The sequence below is a fragment of the Pyrgilauda ruficollis genome, unplaced genomic scaffold (assembly GCF_017590135.1).
Source record: "Pyrgilauda ruficollis isolate IOZ18807 unplaced genomic scaffold, ASM1759013v1 scaffold267, whole genome shotgun sequence".
NCBI classification, from domain to species: domain Eukaryota; kingdom Metazoa; phylum Chordata; class Aves; order Passeriformes; family Passeridae; genus Pyrgilauda; species Pyrgilauda ruficollis.
The window spans coordinates 117,326-138,970 of NW_024524011.1; the positions used below are offsets into that span (position 1 = coordinate 117,326).

The 21,645-nt window shown below is 48.1% G+C and overlaps 1 protein-coding gene across 2 annotated transcripts; it reads right to left on the bottom strand.

Annotated features, from left to right (window-relative positions):
• Window positions 1–26: 26 nt before the first annotated feature.
• On the bottom strand, window positions 27–21,424 carry ATP8B1 (ATPase phospholipid transporting 8B1). Of its 2 annotated transcripts, XM_041471392.1 has the most exons (30): window positions 21,334–21,424; window positions 20,988–21,154; window positions 19,190–19,293; window positions 13,097–13,289; window positions 10,990–11,087; window positions 10,584–10,697; window positions 10,028–10,126; window positions 9,861–9,922; window positions 9,381–9,453; window positions 9,217–9,287; window positions 8,805–8,887; window positions 8,495–8,653; window positions 8,242–8,330; window positions 7,659–7,849; window positions 7,367–7,575; window positions 6,903–6,946; window positions 6,633–6,789; window positions 5,863–6,051; window positions 5,524–5,636; window positions 5,136–5,300; window positions 4,929–5,040; window positions 4,650–4,725; window positions 4,410–4,542; window positions 3,900–4,185; window positions 3,090–3,313; window positions 2,595–2,678; window positions 2,088–2,333; window positions 1,798–1,936; window positions 1,586–1,716; window positions 27–1,084 (listed from the first exon to the last, which is right to left on the bottom strand). In XM_041471392.1, exons 4-30 carry the CDS (start codon window positions 13,275–13,277, stop codon window positions 857–859), a joined length of 3,756 nt encoding a protein of 1,251 aa, XP_041327326.1. In that variant the 5' UTR covers window positions 13,278–13,289; window positions 19,190–19,293; window positions 20,988–21,154; window positions 21,334–21,424; the 3' UTR covers window positions 27–856. The 2 variants fall into 2 exon arrangements, with proteins under 2 accessions (XP_041327326.1, XP_041327327.1); XM_041471393.1 differs by lacking the exons at window positions 19,190–19,293; window positions 20,988–21,154; window positions 21,334–21,424 and having other exon boundaries at window positions 13,097–13,437.
• Window positions 21,425–21,645: the final 221 nt, after the last annotated feature.

The window sequence follows — 21,645 nt, forward strand, 5'->3', positions numbered from 1 at the left end:
GCATATTTATTCGCATTACGCTTTTGAAATGTACATTCCATTGCATGAGAGCTGTAGGTCATAATTTTTACTATAAAACCATTTCAATAATTAGCTTTAGTTCGGGAGGGGGAAGTAGATAAAAGTCAAACATTCAAACACCTCAACTTGAGTAAAGAATGTGCAAATGCAAAGAGACTCATAAAACCACTTTTTTACACTGCAAGAACTGAGGCACCGGCAACTGAAACACGTTCCAATGAAAGTGACTGATTTCTAGTTATCCATCACTGACTGTGTCCAGAACTGAAATGGACAGCTGGTGCTAGCCCCAGGGACAGCTTCCAGAGCTGAGATCTGTCCTGATTCCTAATCCAGTCTTACACTGGCTGGAGTTTATCACCAAAGACACCCCAGCTCAGCTGTGACAGCTCCGATGGGAGCATCCAGGGCCCTCTCCAGGGCTGAGCAGCCCATGTGCCATCACGTCTGAGCAGTTAATGAAATGGAGCATACAAGCAAAATCACTTTCCATGACAAGTATGAAATGTAGATACAGTTTTAGACCAACACAGTATTAAAAAGTGAAAAGTCTGTAATTCCAGGCATCACTAAAAACTAACACTGGGTTTCCATTCCCAGCAGATGTATCCTTCACTGCCATACGGAGCACTCACACAAGGATCAGTAGCTCCGCTGAGAACTCTCGGCCTTTCTGTGCTCCCAGGAGTCCAAACCCAGAAACTTCTGTGCCAAGACATAAAAACCTTCACATCCTTACGCCAGGTGGTTAAAAAAGACCCCCAGTTAGTTAGTTTGGAACACTTCAGCGCAGTCGCTGTGACAAACAGCTCCTCCCCAGCAGGCAGGCGGTCCCTCAGCTGCTCTGCCGCGTGTCCCCGCAGCCCGGGCCGCCGGCCAGCACGGCGTCCAGCGGGGCGCGCCGCTTGCGGATGCTGCGCCCCGAGGCGATCAGGTCGGCGTAGCCGCGCTGGTGCGAGAAGGCGTAGGCGGAGCGGCGGGCAGACACCCCGCGGCGGAAGGCGCTCTGCCGCCGCTTCCACTGCTGCTCCTCCAGCAGGTACTTCCGACGGTTCCTCTGGATCTGCACGCACGCAAACACACGGCGGGTCGTGAGTCAGGCAGCATCACCGCGCCTTGAACTGTTTTCATGGCGGTGTGCTGGCTCAAGGCGGAGCAGAAGTAGCCAAATCTATCCCCTACACTCTTGATGTGTAACCCTGGCACTCCAGCCCAGCCTAAATTAAACCCAAACTGGGACCCTCAGCAGCCTTGTGGGGTCTCAGTGGCATCACCAGATCTCAGCCAGCCCCCACGGAGCTGCTGCCTCTGGCCAGCCCTGCAGCCGCTCCTCCATCCACGGGACCCAAGCCAGGCTTGTGTCGCTCTCCCACGGGCACCATCACTTGCTTGTCTCTATCATAAAATCCCAGAATGGCTTGGGTTGCAAGGGACCTTAATGCCCATCTCGTCCTACCCCCTGCCATGGGCAAGGACACCATCCACTAGCCCACACCTCAGCACTGACGCCAGCTCCTGTAAATAAACACCTGCCACATTCACCCAAATAACAGATTTCACTCACTTTATCGCTCTCCGAAGGCCAGATTGTCATGGATAAGAAGCGCTGGGCCACTACAGGCAGTAAGCAAATGGCAATGGATAAAATCATGGTAAGCCAAAGGTATGGCTGCCGCAGAGCATTCGGAGCAGTTCCTGGGAATAAAAGGGGCAAAAGTTAATTTATGACAAAGCCACATGAGACAGGACTGAGAACCACAAACCACCAGGACTGACCTGTGAACTGAAAGCCAGAAGGGAAGAGAACATGGATTCCGGCACTGTGAAAGTCAAATGTGATCCCAAAGTAAAGTGCGATACTCCCAAATACTGAAAAAGCATTAACAAAAGTCCAGTAAGACGTATCCAGGCCAATCTAAAAGCAAACAAAAGTGCCAAATGAGTTTCTTAATTCCAAATAATGCCAACTACTTATTGCATGTTGCTACCTTTCTAGTAGAGAAATTTGAACAGTGAGCAGAAAGTGTTCTCAGAGCACCAGAGCTCAGGGAACCAAGCTTACTTGCCTGAAAATTGACAACAAATATCAGAGAGGATGCTGCTGTGACAGCAAAAGACTGATAATCTGCAGGGGCTTCTCCATCTTGTCCCATAGATATAAGGTAGGCTCCGTACGGGATGAAGAAGATGATCAGTGAGGTTAGAGCTCCATGGAGCAAACTTATAAAGAACTTCTTGTAGTTGAAAAGTAAATCTCTCTGACCCAAAACATAAAGTCTGGGGAACCGAAGGCTCAGTTTGTCGCTCACATCCTTAATAAAGAGGAAAAAGAAAAGGAAAGTTGTGAATTGTTGTTCTCAGCCTGAGCTTTGGAGAGTGAGAAACTGAAGAGAAAGGGAATGGCAGATCCCTTTCTCTTTCCAATAGCAGGGGTTTGCACAGAGTAATGCAAAAGGAAGGCATTCTTCAAAGCCACAAAACCGAGCCCCTCTTGTTTCATGGACAACCAGTGTAACTTAAAGCCCTGGTGATGGGTGCCTTTGGATTCGTCTGTTGTAACAACGTGGGGATACCTGGTCGAGCAAGCCGACGAGCAGGACCGGGAGGCTGGAATACAGCACGTTGTACAGCGTGATGAACCAGTCCTCGTAGGCTGTCTGCAACAGAGGGGCAATTGCAGGACTTGGTGATTTCATTCTATTACATCTTTCCCCTCCAGTTCCTGAGAAAACTCACGTGTGCTCTACTACGGCTTTAAGTTCCCTGTCTCGGTGTTCACCCAAAGGCAGCAGCACCTTGGCTCAAGGCCCTGCTGAAGCTCTTTAGTCTGTGTTAGGCTGCCCCACTCCTTCCAAATCTTCCTCCCTGTACCACAATGATCCTGACTTTAGTGCTCTGGAATCATACCTAACTGCTTGTAACTAACTCGCTCAGTACTCATTGCATCCTCTTGCAGAAATCACTGGTGACAACTTCACATTCCTGACACTTCCCAGGTAAAGCCTTTGCTGTTCCACACTGACAGAAGCATCTGCTTGTTGTTATCCCACACGAGCACACCTTCCTACCTGGGCAGAGAAGCCATTGAAGAACGAGTACCAGATGTGGACCAGTGTGAAAGCGAAGTTTTTGTAGAAGAAGTATCTCAGAAACTTGCACATCCTGATGTACGACCAGCGCCCGTGGACCAGCAGCAGCCGCTGGAGGTAGCGGAACTGTCCGAAGGAGTAGTCACTCGACATAACAGCCTGCATCCCCTCCTGGCCACTGATCCCAACTCCAATGTGGGCAGCTGGGTGAAGGAGACAAACACCACACACTAGGTTGGACAAAGGGACAGGAACATCACCAGGGCCATTCCTACTGTCACCTGGACTGTCTCTCGGTGCTTGTTCTGTCAGAACGCACCTGGGAAATATGACCAAAGGAGAACCAAGCGATGAGACAGAGTGAGTAAAGTCCTGAACAAACTGGCCAGGCAGTTTACTAACACTCCTGGGACATAAGCCCTATCCTAGAGGGTTTTTCCTCACTTGCATCTTTTGGGAAGCAGAGCAGGTACAATCTGGGATGGCTAATGCCACCAGGCAAGGGGCAGCCAAGCTACTGCTTTGGTCTTTATATTACACTTCTGTAACACACAGCATGAGAACAGATTCCTGCTTAGGGAATGTCTACAGAAAAAAAAAATAGATCAGGAAAAACCACTAACCATTTCCTAAAGTGCTTCCTCAGAAAGGGAAACAGGCACAGAAGCTAAAAGGCCCACGGCAGCAAAGCAGATGGAAGAGTCTTCTGACAGAGAGGGACAGTGGAGAGACCGCAGGAGCAGGCCAGAGGAGATCTGTCCTAGCGGGAGAGCTTGACAGCTGCCTTACTTTTGATCATGTTCACATCATTGGCCCCGTCCCCGATGGCCAGGGTGATGGCCTTCTTGTACTTCTTCACCAGCTCCACCACCATGGCCTTCTGCTTGGGGGTCACACGGCAGCAGATCACAGCCCTGCACTCGCAGGCCAGATCAACAAAGTTCTTCTGCTGCTGCTCCTTGTAGGCCTCTGCCCTTCTCCTTTTCTCTGTTTGTTTTTTCTTCTCTTCTGCAGTTCTGGGGAATTTCAGTTTAAGTTTCTTTTTCTTCTTTTTCTTCTCCAGCAGGATTTCATTCTGTGAAAAGAATAAAACTTACAATGTTCTCTTCTGCACCATTTCCAGTCCTACTCCAGGCACTGCCTAGCAACACACCTAGGTCATTATGCTCCCAGCATCCATTTCTGGCATTTTAATGAATTGCTCATGCAGACAAAGGAACAGAGTCCTCAGTGAGAGACACTGTAGGCTGGTGATGCCCCAAAACCCCAAACCCTCAGGAGAACAGCCTTTGTACATACCAGCCAGGAGCCAGTGATGATTAGAGCCCGATCTCTGCTGCCCTGGAAGAACGGCTCGTTCATTCTGAGAGAGGAATGTGGGCTGGATCCAGCCCTGTTCCTCTGGTTTTCCAGCCTCGTTTGAAGGAGAGCACTGGAAAGAGAGGGAGAAACTGTACTAAAAAGTCAAGGATAGACTTTAAGCTAGGTCAGTCCCAGGCTGAAAATCCTGAAAACTAACTCCTCTGTGTTTTTACTTGCCTGGTATCTTCTCCATAGCAGATGGCCGTGTCCTCTGTTAAGAGTTCACAAGAAAATCCAATATTTTCAGCAGTTTCTACAAAAAAAAAATTAAGAGAAGGAAGTATTTACTGAAAGTTCTGCCACAAGTGGTTGTTAGGGGCAGCCAGAAGCACCTCAAGTGCTCTTAAGTAATTTCTGATTTATGTTTCAGTATGAGAATTCCCTTTCAACGCCACAGTGTAGATGGACAGGAAAACATCCTCCTGTTTTTAGCTGTTTGGCTGTAAGCAATCCCACCTTTTTTATCTCCAGTAAGCACCCAGATTTTAATGTCTGCTTTGGAGAGTCTGGAGATAGTTTCTGGAACTCCATCCTGCAGTTTGTCTTCAATAGCTGTTGCACCAAGCAGCTGGAAGACATTTGAAATACAGGTGCTTAGTACCATTGAAACACGTTTCTTTTAATATAAGAATTGAAATGTACTAAAAATGTACAGCTCCTTACAATCAGGTTTTTTTCTATTTCCTCATACACTTTGTCCAGAGCTTCATCCCGGTGACTTGTAGCTAAACTGGCCTCCACAAACTTTTTATTCCACACTTCAAATTCATCCTGGCTTATGTCTCTATAGCACAGGCAGAGTGTCCTGAGAGTTTCATTTGCAAAGACCTGAAAAATAATTAAAACCACACGTATCCACAAAAGAAAACTCTTCATTTGCAATCCAAACATGAGGGTAAGAACATGAGCATTTGACAAGTCTGACAGAACAAGTCCAACTTTCAGAACCAATTGCAGGTTTCTTAATAGCTTAGGAAAAGGAAATTAATAACACTGCTGTCAGAACTAAACAATTTTTGTGTTAAAAAGAACATACAAAATACAAACATACATCAAGAGCCTCTTCTGTGGCTTCTCTCTTCACATTCCTGGGGTGCAGCCGCTCGTAAATCACCGTATCAGCCCCTTTGCAATACAGCCTGATATTGCCACCAGACTCTCTTACTGAGGAGGGAAACAGCAAAGTTGGCACTCTTATATAAAGGAATAATTTCAGATCAGATTTTTTAGCCTACTGCCACGTACCAAAGTACCAAAGTTCTTGTTCAGTGGGCTCAAACGTGCCCCGGGGCTGTCACACAGCTGTGAATTCTTGACCCCAGCTTCCTCTGCGCATCCCTTTTCACCCCTGAACAAGCAACCTTCTCCAGGCTGGTGGCAATCAGCTTACCAATGACAGACATCCGCTTCCTGTCGCTGTTGAAATCCAGGATGGCCAGGACGTCGTAGGTCCTCTCCACCCCCATCTCACTTATGGTGATGGTGTTCTGTGTGCGGGACAGGAACACGTACCCGAAGTTCCGGGCGGCCGTCACCAGGGCCCCCTCGTCCGGGGAAGCTGCCTGGTAGTGGAGCTGACCTGCAGGATTGCAGCCAGGACACAGCTGAGGGTGCAGCTGGACACTGCTGCAGCACCGGCCAGCAGGGCACACAGACAGCAGGGACCACCACCCCCAGTCTGGGACACGTACTTCCCAAACAGGATCGGTCCTCAGCCTGCTGCCCTCCACATATTAAAGCAAAACTCCACGTTTTCTACCTCAATATCCTGATTTCTCAATCCAGTCATTTAAACATTTTCAGAAGAAGCTCCAAAAGACAAATCCTTGGCTAGAGACACCAATACAATGAGTGGAAGCAATCCCAAAAACATTAGGAACAAGAAAGGACAGGACACTGTTGGTGTTCGTGGAGATTTCACAAAGATGGGAGTAAAGCAATATTCATATTCCATGTTGTAATTGAATCTTCTAACCCACGAATTCACAAATTCAATAGCTGATCACCCCTACATTTAGTTTTGTTTAATTTAAAAGGGCAGCCTAACACTCCTCCCTTATGCTATCAGCATTAGTTGCAGATGTCTCCCTTGTGGAACTGGATTTGAATTATTGTTTTCTGCTACACAAAGAAAACAAACTACCCAAAAGCCACACTCACCATCAGAAGTGTCAGCCATGACTGTGTGACAAATAGCAAGCAGAAAAAAGAACTTCTGGATTTCTGGCTCCTTTCCAGACTTTATTTGCTCTATCAGATAGTGATCATAGAATAAGAACTTTCCATCTGCGTACACATTCCAGCTGAAGTCAACTTGCTGCTCAGAAAACAGGGGGAGAGAGTCTGAGCCACCACAGGCGCCGTTGCTTTGTGCCCACCCGCACCCCTCATCCCAGGGACGGGGCACGGCGGTGCCTGGCATGAACCTACCTCTGGGTGGCTCTGGAGCTGCCCTGCTGCATCCCGGCAGTCTCCTGCAAGGCAAGCACCCACACTCAGGGGCACAGGCACAACACAGCTTCTACAGCCCACCACAAAGTGAAACACATCTACAACAGGCACTGCCCTCTGACCGCAAGGGAAGGAAAAGGACAAGCTGCTGCTCACACTAACATTTCCTTGTGTGTTTCTTGACTTTGTCCCCAGAGCATTTCTAGTCAAAGTAAATTCATACAAAAAATTGTGCAAATTACAGATTTTCACTTTTCCTGAAAGCAGAGATGCTCGCACTAAAGTTCCTTAATTTCCACTTTGTAAGTGGGAAAACCCCAACAATTTAACCCGATGCTTTACCCAGTGCCAGGTCTAAATTCAGCTGGAACTAAGAGAACTTGTATGTACCTGACCTCCAACAGGTATTAAAATTCCTCCTCCTCCTCCTTTGCACAACTTACCGTATCTTTGCCCATTTATGCAACACTTTTTAAAGGTCATGATGTTCTGCGTGAGGGTTCCAGTCTTGTCAGAGAAGATGTACTGGATTTGCCCCAGCTGCTCGTTCAGCGTGGTGGTCCTGGCCTTGGCAGCCGTGTCCTTCTCGGGGTAGTACATCTGCAGGTCCCAGTTGATGAAATAGCTTTGGCCAAAGCGAATCACTTCCACGCTAAATGAAAGAGAAGGAATGTTCTCACTCCCAGCCGCAGCTCCCATTTGCACACGATGACACCTCCTCAGCTACTGCCCTACCTCACATAGAGGGAAATGGGCACCATGGTGTTGAGGACAATGATGTATCCCCAGAAGGTGAGGAAGCCCCGGTAGGCAGGGCTTGAGTCCTGGGCATCGTACAGGTACCAGGAGGAGTTGCCAACCTGCTGCTCCCAGTAGGTGTGCCCGATGGCCAGCCCAGCCGACAGCAGGATAAGGACCACGATGATCTGCAGGGCACAGAGAGGCCTCTCACACCTCAGAAACATTTGCTCGACTTAAATCCCAGATCCCCATGTTCCAAACAGAATGTGACAGGTATTTGTGAGGAGAAATGGAGCAAACATTTCCCACAAAGGCACCTTTCAGATTTCTTCCTACTCCATCCCAGCTCAGCAGGCCAGAAAAAAGTCAAAACATATCTATTATATACACACAGGAGGAAGCTGCCTAACTTTGCACTTCCCACAAAGGCAGCTTTCAGATTTCTTCCTACTCCATCCTAGCTCAGCTCAGCTCAGAAAAAAGTCAAAACATATCTATTATATACACACAGGAAGAAGCTGCCTAACTTTGCATTCACTATTCACTTAAAATCTGAATTTTAAACAAAAAGGCTTACAGTATAAACCATGTAGTTCATAAGGGAGTCAATTTTTGTCCTTTTAAATCTTGTCTTTCCACTATTTTTCATTATTTTTGTGTCAGCACCTAAAAAGAAAGAGTGAAAAATTAAAAAGGGGGAAGATAGGATAACAAACACATGTCAGTATTACAGTTTTACCAAACTGGGACATGAAATACACTTGGTGTCTATAGGATGAAGACTCTTTTTCACTCTACAGGTGTGCTTGTAGTGGGGAAATACTACACACCTGCAAATATGACCATTCCATGGCAGAAGTCCGTATTCCTGATCTTACAGCCACGCAACAAAATCTTATCAGCATCCAGGGAATAATTTGAGTTTCTCCAGGATAACGTTCCTGTAAACTTATCCAGTCGGTTATTGGGTTCTTCACATTCAACCAGACCTGGAAAATTTGGAGAATGTGTTTAATGTACAAGTTAAATCCAAATGCATTGACTTGTAACCACCATCAAAGTAGCTTTACTTTACTTTTTTTTGACTTGCAAATGATTTGAGCTAGGTTCTAATAGCATTAGCTGTGGAATTGTACCAACCATCAAAGTCTGCCAGGGCACTTTCTTCCTGAAGGTGTCTGTGTGTCACCTCTAGGGCCATTTTGAATTTTAAGTTAGTCTCACTAAGAAGAAAGGATAAAAAGGTGATTTCATTAAAACCATGGGTACAGAAGTTTAAACACAATTAAATTAAGGTACCAATACTTCTCTGGGCAATCTATACTAAAGTAAAAAAATAAATCCATGTCCTTCCCCCTTTCTTCCTATGTCACATTCTCCAACACTTTTGATGTGTCTGTAGCAGCCAGAGGAGAAGTTTTAATGATTCTTGAATCGTGGGAATCAGCAGCTGGATACAGCTCCACACCAAGCAGACTCTACCACACACAATCCTTGCTCTTTTCCCACTCAGCCCAAATGAACTCCAAGACATCCTTAAGTGGAACCTTACCCATCCAGTTCAGCTGTCTCCACATAGCACAGACTGTTTGGTTCTGAGCTGGACAGCAGCAAAATATCAGCCTAGAAAACAAAGAAATAGACATCAAATAAAGCCAGGTAAAAATTCCTACAGAGCTCTCTTGAAACATAAACAAATGCATCTGAAGCACTTACAGGAACAAAAGTGTTTTTCTTCAGACGAATGATATCACCAACTTTAATATCTTTCCATTTAGTGGCTTTGAACCTAATACCAAAGACAGTTTAATAATTATTACTCTTTAATCTAGAACACAATGTACTCTATAAATCTTAAAATGACCTTTTGGTGTGCTGTGGGTTTGCTTCTCAGAAACTGCAATTTAGTTGAGGGTCTACAGCTCAGAAGTCTAGCTACCCACCTTCCCACTTCACCTAGTTATGAATTCCTGTCCTTCTCTCCAAAGAAGTTGCTCTTAGCACAGATTTAGTCCCGGAGAATTAAATTAAAATTACTCCTTTAAGCAATTCTCTTCCAGCTTCAATTCGATTTTCAGACAGGCAGTAGAGAACAGAGCTGAGCCTTTCCTATCATCTACAGCTTCAGATCTGTGGCAAAGCTTAGCAACAGGGACACGATCACCACTTACAGAGCTCAGAGGGGACCATACAGACCTTCCATCCTTGATGACATCACATGTCCTGTTGTTGACCTCATTGTCCATCCTGTGACGAGCCTGAAACCGGAGCAAACAATGTACTCCCTGCCCTGTGTCACAACAGGAGAAGTGAGCTGCACTGGGAGGGTTTGGCTTTTTGTAGTAACAGAACATGGTTCTTACAATGTCATCCAGCAGGTCTTTGACTGCAGTTATTCCCAGCACCAAGAGCAAGGGCACCAGTGTTGTGTACCACGACAGGGTAGTTATCTGAGGAATCGACTACAAAAGATCAATAAAATCAGGTCAGTATGAGATCATCAATCAAATTTAAATCAGAGATATTTCATAGTGACCTGACTAGAGAAAAAACCAACACAGCAGAGAGAATTTTAAGTCAGGTTAACAGAACTCTGTGGGAAGAGTTTGGCTGTTACACTACTTAGGAATCAGCTTCCCTTTAACAAGTGCACCAGCTCATATAATCTGGTGGTGCTTCTGATTTATGAGATGAACTCAAGAAACATCTTTTCCTCATGAAATTCATGAGCTCTGCAATGAGCTCATTCTAATTCTGTACAACTAGCTCATTTGTTGCAGGTTTCTGTTATGATGGGCTTGGTCTCTGCAGCAGTTCAGACAGTGCCCCTCACTTCCCTGACAGGACAGCACTGAATTGTGTCATAAACATTTCTGAGCTCAGGTTCCCTTCATAGTGAGTAGTCTCCATCTTGCTTACCTGCAATATGAGAAGAACAAGGAAATAGAAGTTGGCTGCTCTCTTGAACTGTTCCAAGAGATTCAGAGGTAAAAAAGTGATGGGGTTGTACTTGTATGTCTTAATTGCATTTCCCTGTGGGAGAAAGCCAAACGTCAGTCACACAGCAGAGCTTCTCCTTCCAACACAAAAGTACAGTGCGTATTTTTAAGTTCCTAATTCTCTATCTCACCTTAAACACGTCTCTCGATAGACGCTTGATTTTCCATTCCAAAACCCCAACCCAGTTATTCTTCCCCCACCCTCTGCTGGAAACACTGAGGAATTGTGAACTTTTACAGCACTCACCAGCCATTCCAAAGATCTTACCGGGATTAAGGAAGCATTTACCCGACAATTAGCACCTCACTGGGATAAAACAACTTACGGCATATTTGCTTTTCTTGAAGCACAGGAAGATTGTTCTCTTGAAGCCCGGCTGGTCATAGAAGCGCTGGTCGTTTGCTTTAACTTGCCAGCTGCAGTCTGGAAGGGACAAAAGGGGTCGAAAAGGGTTACAAACATGAGGGAACAAATCTGCCACTTTCAGGTTTTCTCTCACGTCCATATTTTAAAGGTACTTTCGACTGAAGCAAGACTGGTACCTGCTTTATAACACATATCCTTAAAAAAACCTTTTCAAGACATTTCCAGGCTGTATGTCTTTATTAGCAATTCAAGTACATTCAGAGGCAGGGAGAAGCGTTGCTCAACATTTGAAAGTTCTGTGGGACGCCTGCAGAGTAACATTTATTCATGCTAAATTCCACTCTGTCCCCTCTTTTGGTTTGCCTCTGACACCCGTGAAGCTCTAAGCACTCCAACCCGGGTATGTGTCTTGCTGGAAACGAAGGGGTCAGTTCACCTTTTGAAGGCAATTAATTGATTTAACCACACTGTGCACACTGTTCTTCATTCACACCCATCAAAAAATACAAATCTGAAGCGCTCATTTTATTTCTTCAGCCACCAGTTTTGTTCGATCGGGAGAAAACTCAGGAACAGGAATTGCATCCACGGAGTAATTTTCTGTGCCCGCTTTCCCTGCCAGCCCCTTCAGCTCCCATGCAGCACAGACACCCTGCTGCCCACACCCCGGGAACTCCTTCCCAGCTTTGGAAGCCAGCCTGGGAAGGATGACACGGGCAGGGTTTTGAAATGCAGCTTTCCTGACTCCTCCAGCCCACAGGGACTGTCCCTGTGGCTGCTCTTCCTGCTTCCACGAGATCCTCCTCACCCACGGAAACTCCCGGCGGCAGAGGCGTGGGCACGGCTGTGACTAACACCTCAAAACCCAAACCCAAGTGCAAAGGCGGGGTTTTTTTTTTTCCCAGTCACCATAGAGCAAATTCCACACTGACATAGCTGGACTTTTCCTGTGGCTACACAACTTTCATTTCCAGCACCTTGGTTACGAGCCCAGAAGATAACAGAGAAATATTTATCTCGAAGAAGCATGTTTTGAGTTAAATATTATATGCATGAATTTAGAAAGTTACTAAGTTTGTCAAAATGACAGGGCATAAAGAAAAACATAAAGTCTACATAAACATTTCTTTAACACATTCCAAAAACATTGCAGTGTTGATAAAACTGATGGAAAACTGACAAATTAGGTCTGAGGTAAAACCTGCAGGAAAGAAGCTCCTCAAAATTACTTTAAAGGGAGGTACTAACACCCAATATTTGGCAAGCTGCTTTGGTAATTCATCAACTTTAAAGGATGTCATCATAAAAAAAAACCTTAAACTAAACATGTGACGGGTGCTTGTAAAATGACAACACGTAACAGGTGGTTATGAAATGAGAGGTGATCAACTGTTCCCACAAACAGGAAAAAAAATCTGTATAAATTACACAGGCTCTGGTTACATTGAAAATACTCGCGTTGCAGCATGAAAAAAGGGAATTTAGGGGAGCTGCAGATGTTTCTTGGGTAGAGGTTCAGAGCAGGGATGCCAGAAAGGCTCCTCCCACTGAGGTTCTTACGCTGGCAGCAGCCACAGGCTGTACCTGCCTGTTCCTTTGAACTCCTCCTACTCACCTTTTACCTTTTAGGAAACTCATGAGGCTATAAAATGAGCAGTGAGGTTGAAATCTGCTCTGCACAAGCAGAATTCCAGGGAAAACACTGACTAAGCACAGCAAAATGCTTATGCTGGAGCCCATTTCCAGAGGACTGGGAAACCAAGTACCTGAAGGTCTGTCTGAACGGTTCCCAGAGCACAGGCCACGTACATCCAGGGCCTGCCTTCATTAACAGGAGGCAGCTCATTATCTTTGCGCAAGGAGCAGTGGCACAGAACTGGGCTGCACGTCGGAATGAGGCTGAGTTTCATTCTGGCATTTGTTAAACCGAACCGCCATCAATTTACTCCTCCAGAGTCAGGTAAGCCATTCCAAACCTCACCTGACGAATAAACCAATGGGTCCCTGAGGCTCAGCCTCTCACCCAGCACCGTGCACTGCCCCAGTCAGGCTCAGGGTGCTGTTACCTTTTTTGCCAGGGTCTCGGCTCTCCTCGGCGTCCCTGCTGGTTTGGTTGGGTCGCGGTTCGGCGCCAGGCTGCCGAGCGTCCAGCTCGTCCTCTGTTTCGTCATCGCTGTACGGCACCACCTCATCGTTGGGCTGGGAATCCTCCTCGAAGGTGGTCTCCGAATCCCGTTCCGAGATCATGCTGCTAGCACCCTGCCAGCATTTTGGACAAGTCAGGGAAAAGAGCTCACGTAGCAAGTGCTGGAAACCACATCTCCAGTTTTACTCTGCTGGTGCTGGCCGCCAAACCCCACATGTGAAAGCCCAGGGCAGGGTTTGGTTTTCCAGCACTGAGCAGAATCAGGGGGCAGTTCTTGTCCCAGCCAGCCCTTCATTACTGTTCTGCTACGTGTAATTACAAACTGCAGCCCCAGGAACAGCGTGTGCTCCCGACACAGGACGTAGGAACTGGGGAGCGCACAAACTCGTCTCCCAGCAGCCATTACATCATTCCCTGAGGAGCCACAGGAGCTGGAGCCCTGCCTGGCCACAGTGGGACACAGAGCCAGGTCAGACATCCAGGGTTGGGGTCACAGCTGATCCTCCATCCCGGCCTGCACAGCCTCACCCAAACCAGCCTCGCTTCCTCTCTCGTCCCTCGGGCTGAACATCAGTGTTTGTCACTGCAAGATCCCACATCTCACTGTCCAAACGCCCGAGGACACCACGGGATGCATTTTGGCACAGCCCTGAACTGTACCGGAGGAGGAATGAGCTGAGATGTGCCCATGCCCATGTGCCTTCAGCTGTGCTTCAACTGGACCTCTCCAGCCATCACTGGCTGTGATCCTAATCCTGAACTGCACATCAGCTCCCAGCTCGCCCCCTGACCTGCCTCACACCACGGCATTGCCTTTGCTAACAAACTCAGCAACCAGCAGGGCCGGCATCAAACCTGCTGCCATCCCCCTCAGCTTCTGGCTTTGCAAAGCTGAATCATCTCCCCTCCCTAATATCTCCTAAATATTCCATGAGCACAGACTGTGCTACTCGAGTGGCAGGCTGCTGGCAGGGAGCCCAAGGCAGGCCACGTTCCACAGCTCTGCAGGGCCTGCCCAGCACAGACTGACAGCCTACAAAATACAACAAATCCGCCGGGCTGAGTGGACAGGAATCCACACAGCTTCTCCCAAGACCCACCCAAGCTGTTGGAGGCTTCTCCCTGATGGAATTACCCAGGAGTATGACAGCTGGTCACTAACACAGGTGTAGAACCTGACACTTCTGTGACAGATCATGTTTTCCTAAATAGCCTTGGAGTTAGGAAATACACTTCAAGCTCCAATTCAGGCCCCTGAATAGCTCACTGTGATATTCTGGTTTATTTTTCTTCTTTTCCATGCTTTAATTCTTTCTGTACTGCTAACACCTCTCATGGGGACTGCTGGAGGGAACAAGTTCCTCCCACACTCAGTCCCTAGAACACAAAATGCCACCAGATCTTTGACTGGCACTCGCTCTACAACAACTGAAACAAGCTCATATCCCTGGCACACAGAGATTCAGTTGTTAGCCTATTAAACTTTACTGATTAACTGCTTAATGATTAATGAACTAATTAGTCATGAGAAGGGGTAGATGAGATGTCAAAAACACGCTGCTTTTGTTCTCCATTACAGATGTGGCAATGCCTACAGTTCCACCAGCAGCAGCCTGGGATGCTCACTGGGAACAGAGCCAGCCAAGCGATCTGGGGTAAGGTTAAATTAACTGTAGTCACTTTCCCTCCTCACAGAACTAAACTGCCGACTGGAAAACCTCGTTAAGAGAGGAGATCTCATTAAGTGTTACCCTGCAGGCAGCACAAGTGCTCTGTGCTGCGGGCACACCATTAGCATGGGCAGGAGGCAGTGGAATTGTGCCCGGGGCTGGCCGGGAGCCTGGGGAAAAGCTCCCGCAGTTGGGAGAGAGATGAGAGCTGCTGTGGGACCCAGGGCAAAGGAGTCCTCCCCTGACAGGAGGACAAATTGGTTTAGAGTTAAATTTCTTGACACCTGGTCGGAAAGAAAAGGGCTGGCTGGGCCGGCAGAGCCGTGTCAGAAGGTCAGAGGGAGGCGGGGAGGGATCACGATGGGAAAGGGGACTTGGGAGGAAGGGACAGCATGGAGCAGCAGAGATGCCAACTAACCCCGAGGCAGCAGGTAAGAGAGGGGAGCACACACCCAGCAGAACCTGGATGCAGGAAGCACCCAGCAGAAACGCCAGGGGCACAAACGTGGCAAGAAGAGAGGGGGCCACTACTGATTTTGGTCACTGTTCTGAGGACGGTGGAAACAGTTCATGGAGGGCCTGAGATGGAACAACATGCCTGTTAAATACTGCTTGATCAAATACTCAGAGAACACTTTAAAAAGCTGGTTCTTGGCTGCACAGGCCTCATTTTCTAGTTCCTGACTTGACAACAGGGGCTTGCACACTGTTTCAGATGAGAAAACATCACATTAACCACTTCAGTCTAGAGGAAGCAGCAGCTCACACTGCAGTGCCCAGCTCCCAGTTCTGCCTTCTAGCCTGGAAAATCCTGCTGATCCAACAGAAGGATGGATATATGGGGAGATAAAGGGGATCAAAATAGTATTAAGCACAGGTTTAAGTATACCTGATGCAGTTTATTTACTGAAAGGGCAAATTCCACAGTGCTTCAGTAACTCAGGTTTTGTGTCTACTTCTGCCTCAGGGCAAGCACCAGATAATTTGGAATAAATTAAACCTTGTAAAAACTCCACTTACTGCATTTCTTCCAAGGCAGTAAACAACAACCCAAACCAATCTTATTCTAAATTCCTCTCTGGAGAGTCACTGCACATGACACTGCTGCAAGAACTTGGGGTGACTTCTTGTAAATCAGGTCATCACTCAAAGTGCCCTGGAAGTTAATCAATCCATCTAGAACAAGGGACGTGTGTAGTAAAAGGATTAAAACGCCACTGAAGCTGTTATTTTGTGTTTATAATGGATATAAAGACCTACAAGCCTCACCATTACACACCTGCTGGCCTCCACAGCCCGTGCACAGCCCACACCCTGCATGTTCCTGTCCTTGGCACCACATTCTGCACTGCCTCACACACTCTGGCAGTGCCAAGCTCAGCAGCTGCTCAAACCTGGCCACACGCTGTTCTTCCAGAACACAACAAGATCAGTATTTTAATCAAGACTCATAAAGCAAACTCAAATAGTACAAAAAGTAACTCAGGGACCCTTCTGAACTGCCTCAGGCCTCCGGAGTTCAAACAGGACAAAAAAGCTACAGCAAGATGTTTCACTGATTTAACTTGGCATTTAAAAAAGTACTTAAATGCAAAGCCTCATCCTCAGACACGTAAGATTTATTTCTTTATTAGGAGTTACTGGAGCATCCAGCATTGCAAAACAAAACCTGCTCACAGGAGGGCTGAATACAAGCTCCCAAAACTGCAGCAGAAAGCCACGTCTGACATCAGCCCCTGGGGTGGGGTTCCCACAAGGACCTGCTGGCAGATGCATGATCACTCCAATTACATTTCCCCTGAGAGACAGCAGTAATTATTCTGCCATCTTCAGCTGTCCCACACTGCTCACCTCGCCAGTAACAGCCAGAGCCAAAACGGGAACACGGACAGAGCCTGGTAGGGAGCAGCAGCCGAGAGGACACTCTTGGGCTGCCAGCCAAAGGAGACATCAGACCCCACGGAGCATCTGCATGGCTCCACCAGAGCAGACACCTCTATTCGAGGGGCTCGAGTCCATAGCCCAGCTCACACCCTGAGAGCTTTCAGACTGAGCTTTCATCCACGGGCACAGGATTAAGGGATGGCTGTAACAGCATTTGAGACCTGAAATTTGGAATTGCAAAGACAGCATCCGCTCTCAGGTCATGATCCACCCTCCAGCTCAATAATGACCCAACTGGTACCACTTAGTGCTCCTAGAATTATTTTTAACAACCCCAAAGCACAGTCAGATGCCAGGACTTCAAACAGCGTGATACTGCATTTGTGCTCTCCCCTCAGGGATCCCAGCCTAAGGCTTTGACAGAGTATTCATTAAAAATGTGTTCAGCAACTCATCTCCCTGGAACCAGAGCTGCTACAGGGAAATGGCAAATCAAAAACTGGATTTGCTTCCAATAGATGAGATGGATCACTGATTACTCATAGCAGCTGTGAAATGTGGCTGGTAACAGGTGCTTGGACAGGCAGATAGAAAGGTCTTCTGAACAGCTAAAACCTCCCACGTAATCTTTATGACATTTTGAGAGGAAAAGAAAACAGCAGCTAAAATAGCATGAATCAGCACAAACGGGCCAAGGAAATAACCTTCACTCCAAACAGTACTAAGCTTCAGGTAGATTGCCATGTAAACGACAGACTTAAAGCTGATCAATTTGTAGATCTATTTCACACACAACAGCTCCAGTTACTTCCCTGAATGACTACTCTACAGTAATTGAACACTCAAAAATGATATCTTGAAGGGAATGGTTTCCCTTAGTCATTTGCTCTCAAACACAGTGGCTGTCCCACGCACCCTAAGGAAGGTAAAGCCCAGCTGCTGGGATGCCCCAGAGAAAGGTGAGCTCAGGAGCTGCCCCAAACTCCTGACCCTACACACCTTCCCTGCACTGTGACCCTGGAAACAGTTCCCACTGGAGCTGCCAACACCTGCCTAACACCAGGTGACTCGGGATCACCCCAAAAGGTTCAAATCACAGGGATTCCAGTACGGCTGCAGACAAAACGCTCGTGGGGAAGCGATGCACCCACAACTCAGGAGAGCACAGCATGTCATACCTGAGCTCTCCACACTGCAGAAGCAGCACGGACTCCAGTTCTCCCTGCAAGGTGAGAAGTCCTTGGGGATCCTGTTCTGCAAGTGACAGGTCCCCGAGGAGTCAGCCTGGCTGCACCATCGAGTGCTGCTGTGCACCCAGCCCTCATTTTACACACACCATTTTTAAATACAAAGTGTGTCTGTTTGATTCACAACAGTACCTTAACACAGGCACCTGCTACAGCTCTGGAGGCTGTACAGACTCTGAGGATTAAGAACTAATTCCAGTTCCAAGAGACTTTTAAATTGCTATTGTATGCAGCCAACCCTGCAACACCCACAGATCTTTCCTCTGCAAGGAACCAACCCCAGTCCCTCCTCCAATGCCCTAAGAACTCTGATTACCTGCACCATCAGGAGGCAAACACCACAGTAAAACTGGAACACTGGCACCACCAAGCTCTGAAAATCTTACTTAAAAAAGCTGCTCGTGCCAAACCAGGCTGCAGGGAGGGTGACAGTTCCTCCCCTGAACACACTGCAGACCTGTTCAAGCAGTGAACCTGAGGAGGGAGGGTACAGTTCTTGCTGCTGACAAATGTTCAAGTCCCATCTTGGGGAAAAAAAATTAAAATAGAAAGCAGAGGCTATTGCATACTCCCCGGTGTAGCTACTTATTAGAACTTGTATGAAAATAAGTATGAAGGACTTTCCAATATAACTAATTTATCCTGATGAGCCAACAGGATTTGACACAGGGAAGAGATTAACCAGACACCAAGAATTTAGCAGAAGAACACTCCAAGAAAGGACCCACAGCATGCAGGCCAGCTGCCTGAGGATACACAAAAATGGCTGAAGATGGGCCATTGCAGAAACAAAATCATCATTTCCCCGTTATCTGCCCCAGGATTTCTCATTAACAGATCTGCAGAGTTCCGTCATTTAAAGTCCAAGGCAAGGCAAGCTATCTTTGCAGAAGATAAGAGGGTTGGTAACCTTTGCTCAAGCTACAGGTTCCAGCACTCTCTGAAGGGGTTTCAGCCTGCCTTTTAGAGGGTGTTACCTTGGTCTCGAGGTTCACCTTATACATCAGCACATATTGAGCTGAACAGAGGAAAAAGTAATTATTGTTGTGCACACTTAAACTGCATTGTTTGGAGCAGATTTTTGGAACTTCATAAACAAAATAAAGGTTACTAAATAAAGGTTACTTCCTGCTACCAAGATGGGAGATGCCATTAATACACCTCTTCTGGCAGCATCTACAATGGACACTGGAACCGTTTTCCTAAACTGACCTTTATCCAATGGAGCGTGTGACTGAAGCCCAGACTGCATCACAGACGCTGGCACCGGTCACTCACAGAGAATCCCCTGTGTTCATCTTCAAACCAGCCTCCATCTGCAATGGAACAATGTAGAAAACAGTTTATTGGCTCGTTCCACCTTGTGCGCACACAATAACGAAAAACTGTTCTTTAGAAAAATCGTGAAATTAATTTGCCTTGCAAAATTTCTTAGGCTTTGTGCGGAGCCATTTGTCCTATCACCCTAAGGTGTCTGGGCTCTGTGACAGATTTGTGGCTTGAGGCTGGTAGAGACCTTTCAAAGATACGAACACCCACACCCTGTTTGTGAAGTCATTAGTACATCTTTCCTATCACCATCAATTCTCAAATTGTCAAATGAAAAACATATTTCAAGTTTCTATCAGACCACACGGGGAAAACCCAGCACGCGTTCCTGAGGGACTCTAAGCTTGCCAAAAAGCAGTGCTGTCACACCTGCCCAGGAGGGCTTAGAGGATCTGTCTGCAATGAGAATCCTGCCCTTCACCCCAGGAGCACAGGAACAGAGAGGTTAAGTGATTTGCCCAAGGCCATTGGGTAAGTCACTGACAGAGCCAGGGTTGGGTTTCAGAAGCTCCTGGCCAACGTCCTGCGTTCAATTACAGCTGCACAAAGCATCTCATTTAAAAGAGGCCTGACAAAGCCCACACCAGGAAAAACATCAAAACTCCTCGGATCTGAAACAATAACAACCAACCCCCTTTCCACATCCGAGAGCAGCACTTCAAGCTCTCAGCCCTCAGACAACAGCCACACCAACAAGAGAGCAGAGAAATAAACTCCAGCTCTTTTTAAAATAACTTCAGTGCAAGTGGCTTTTGGAATTCACCATCCCAAACTCCAAAGCAAAGGTCCAGAACATTCACATGCTGTCTTTATGGCAGAATTAAGTGAGAACAGTTTAGAAATTACTGAAAATAATCTCTACAATAGCTCAAGTTAACACGGAGACAAACAGAGGCCTGGGGCAGGTACAAAAGCAAGCAGACTCTAAGGTGACCACCAGTGCAGAAGCTGACAAGGAAAACTTCAAAAATGGCCAGATACTACTTGTCTTCTAAACCAGGCTTTGAGAACAAAGACAAATCAAAACCCACGACCAAAGAGAAACCTGAGCGAGCCCAGACACTCACAGGGAGTTAATCCAGGGACTCTCCAGCAGCAGCCACACAGGTGGGGACTGCTCTAGGGCCACTCCAAATCCCAGCGGCCCCGCTCTCCCCAAACACCCCTCACTCTGGAGCCCCAGCACCCGGGCTGTTACTGATTACAGCACCGCTCCCTGCCGGACCCTGTGCTGTTTGGCTCTTGGGTTTCAAAGCGCTCCTGCTGACACCCGAGCCAGCGGTGAAACGCTCCATCAGCTGCTCCATTCAGCACAGCTCCATCCCGACTCCAAGGAAGGGATGCTGCTGAAGCTATAGGCACGAAGCACGAGCTAACAGGATCGAGACACCGCGTTTGTTTTGTTTTGTTTTCCGAGCAAGTCACTGACCTCACAAGTAACTTGCCCAGTATTTTCTATTGCAGAATTACTGCTCCTTAACGCAGAAACCTATTGCTGCTCTGATGACTGTATAAACACTGACTAATGAGTAATCACCGCGCAGCCCTGAAGGCTGTTCTCACCACATATGGGATTGTGGGGGGAAAGCCGGGAGTAGGACAACCTGCCCAGAGCCACGAGCTGGAGTCAGTGCCCGGGGGGCTCGGGGAGACCGGAGACAGCCGAGCTGCTTTACCTCACCTTCCAGCAAACTCCTGCGCTTTCTTTAACCTTCAGAGCGGAGAGACTCTGCGCTGAGTCCCACCATCACCGGCCGCACATCCCGCGGGTGGGAGCGAGCGGGGTCCCGCCGGGCTTTAAACCCTCCAAAACAACGCGTGGGGTCCCCGCTCCGAGCAGCTGATGTTCTGGGAAGGAAAGAGAAAAGAAGAGAAAGCGTTCCGGGTGCGCCCGGGGTCAGCTCCGGCCCCGCCGGGACAGAGCCTGCCCCGACCCCGGGGGTGATGGAGGCACCGCGGCAGCGGCCCCGCTCCGGCAGCCCCTGCCCCGCCGCCGCCGCTGCCCGGGACCCCCGGCCCGGCCTCACCTGGGCCCGCGGCTCCCGCTCGCTCGCTCAGCGCCTCCCGAGCCCCGGCTGCCCGGGAGCCGCCGCCAGACCGGCCGGACGGGTTCCCCCGGTTCTCTGGGCGGGGAGCAGGCCGGCAGGGGAGGGGCTGCAGGGAGCTGGGGAGGGGCCGCCAGGGCCAGCGCCGTGCCCGGCCCCTGCCCCGGCCAGGAGGGACCCTCCGGCCACTGCCGGCACCCGCGGGAGGTGCTGCCCTGCGGGCCGGGGTGCCGGCACCCGCGGGAGGTGCTGCCCTGCGGGCCGGGGTGCCCTCACCCGCGGGAGGTGCTGCCC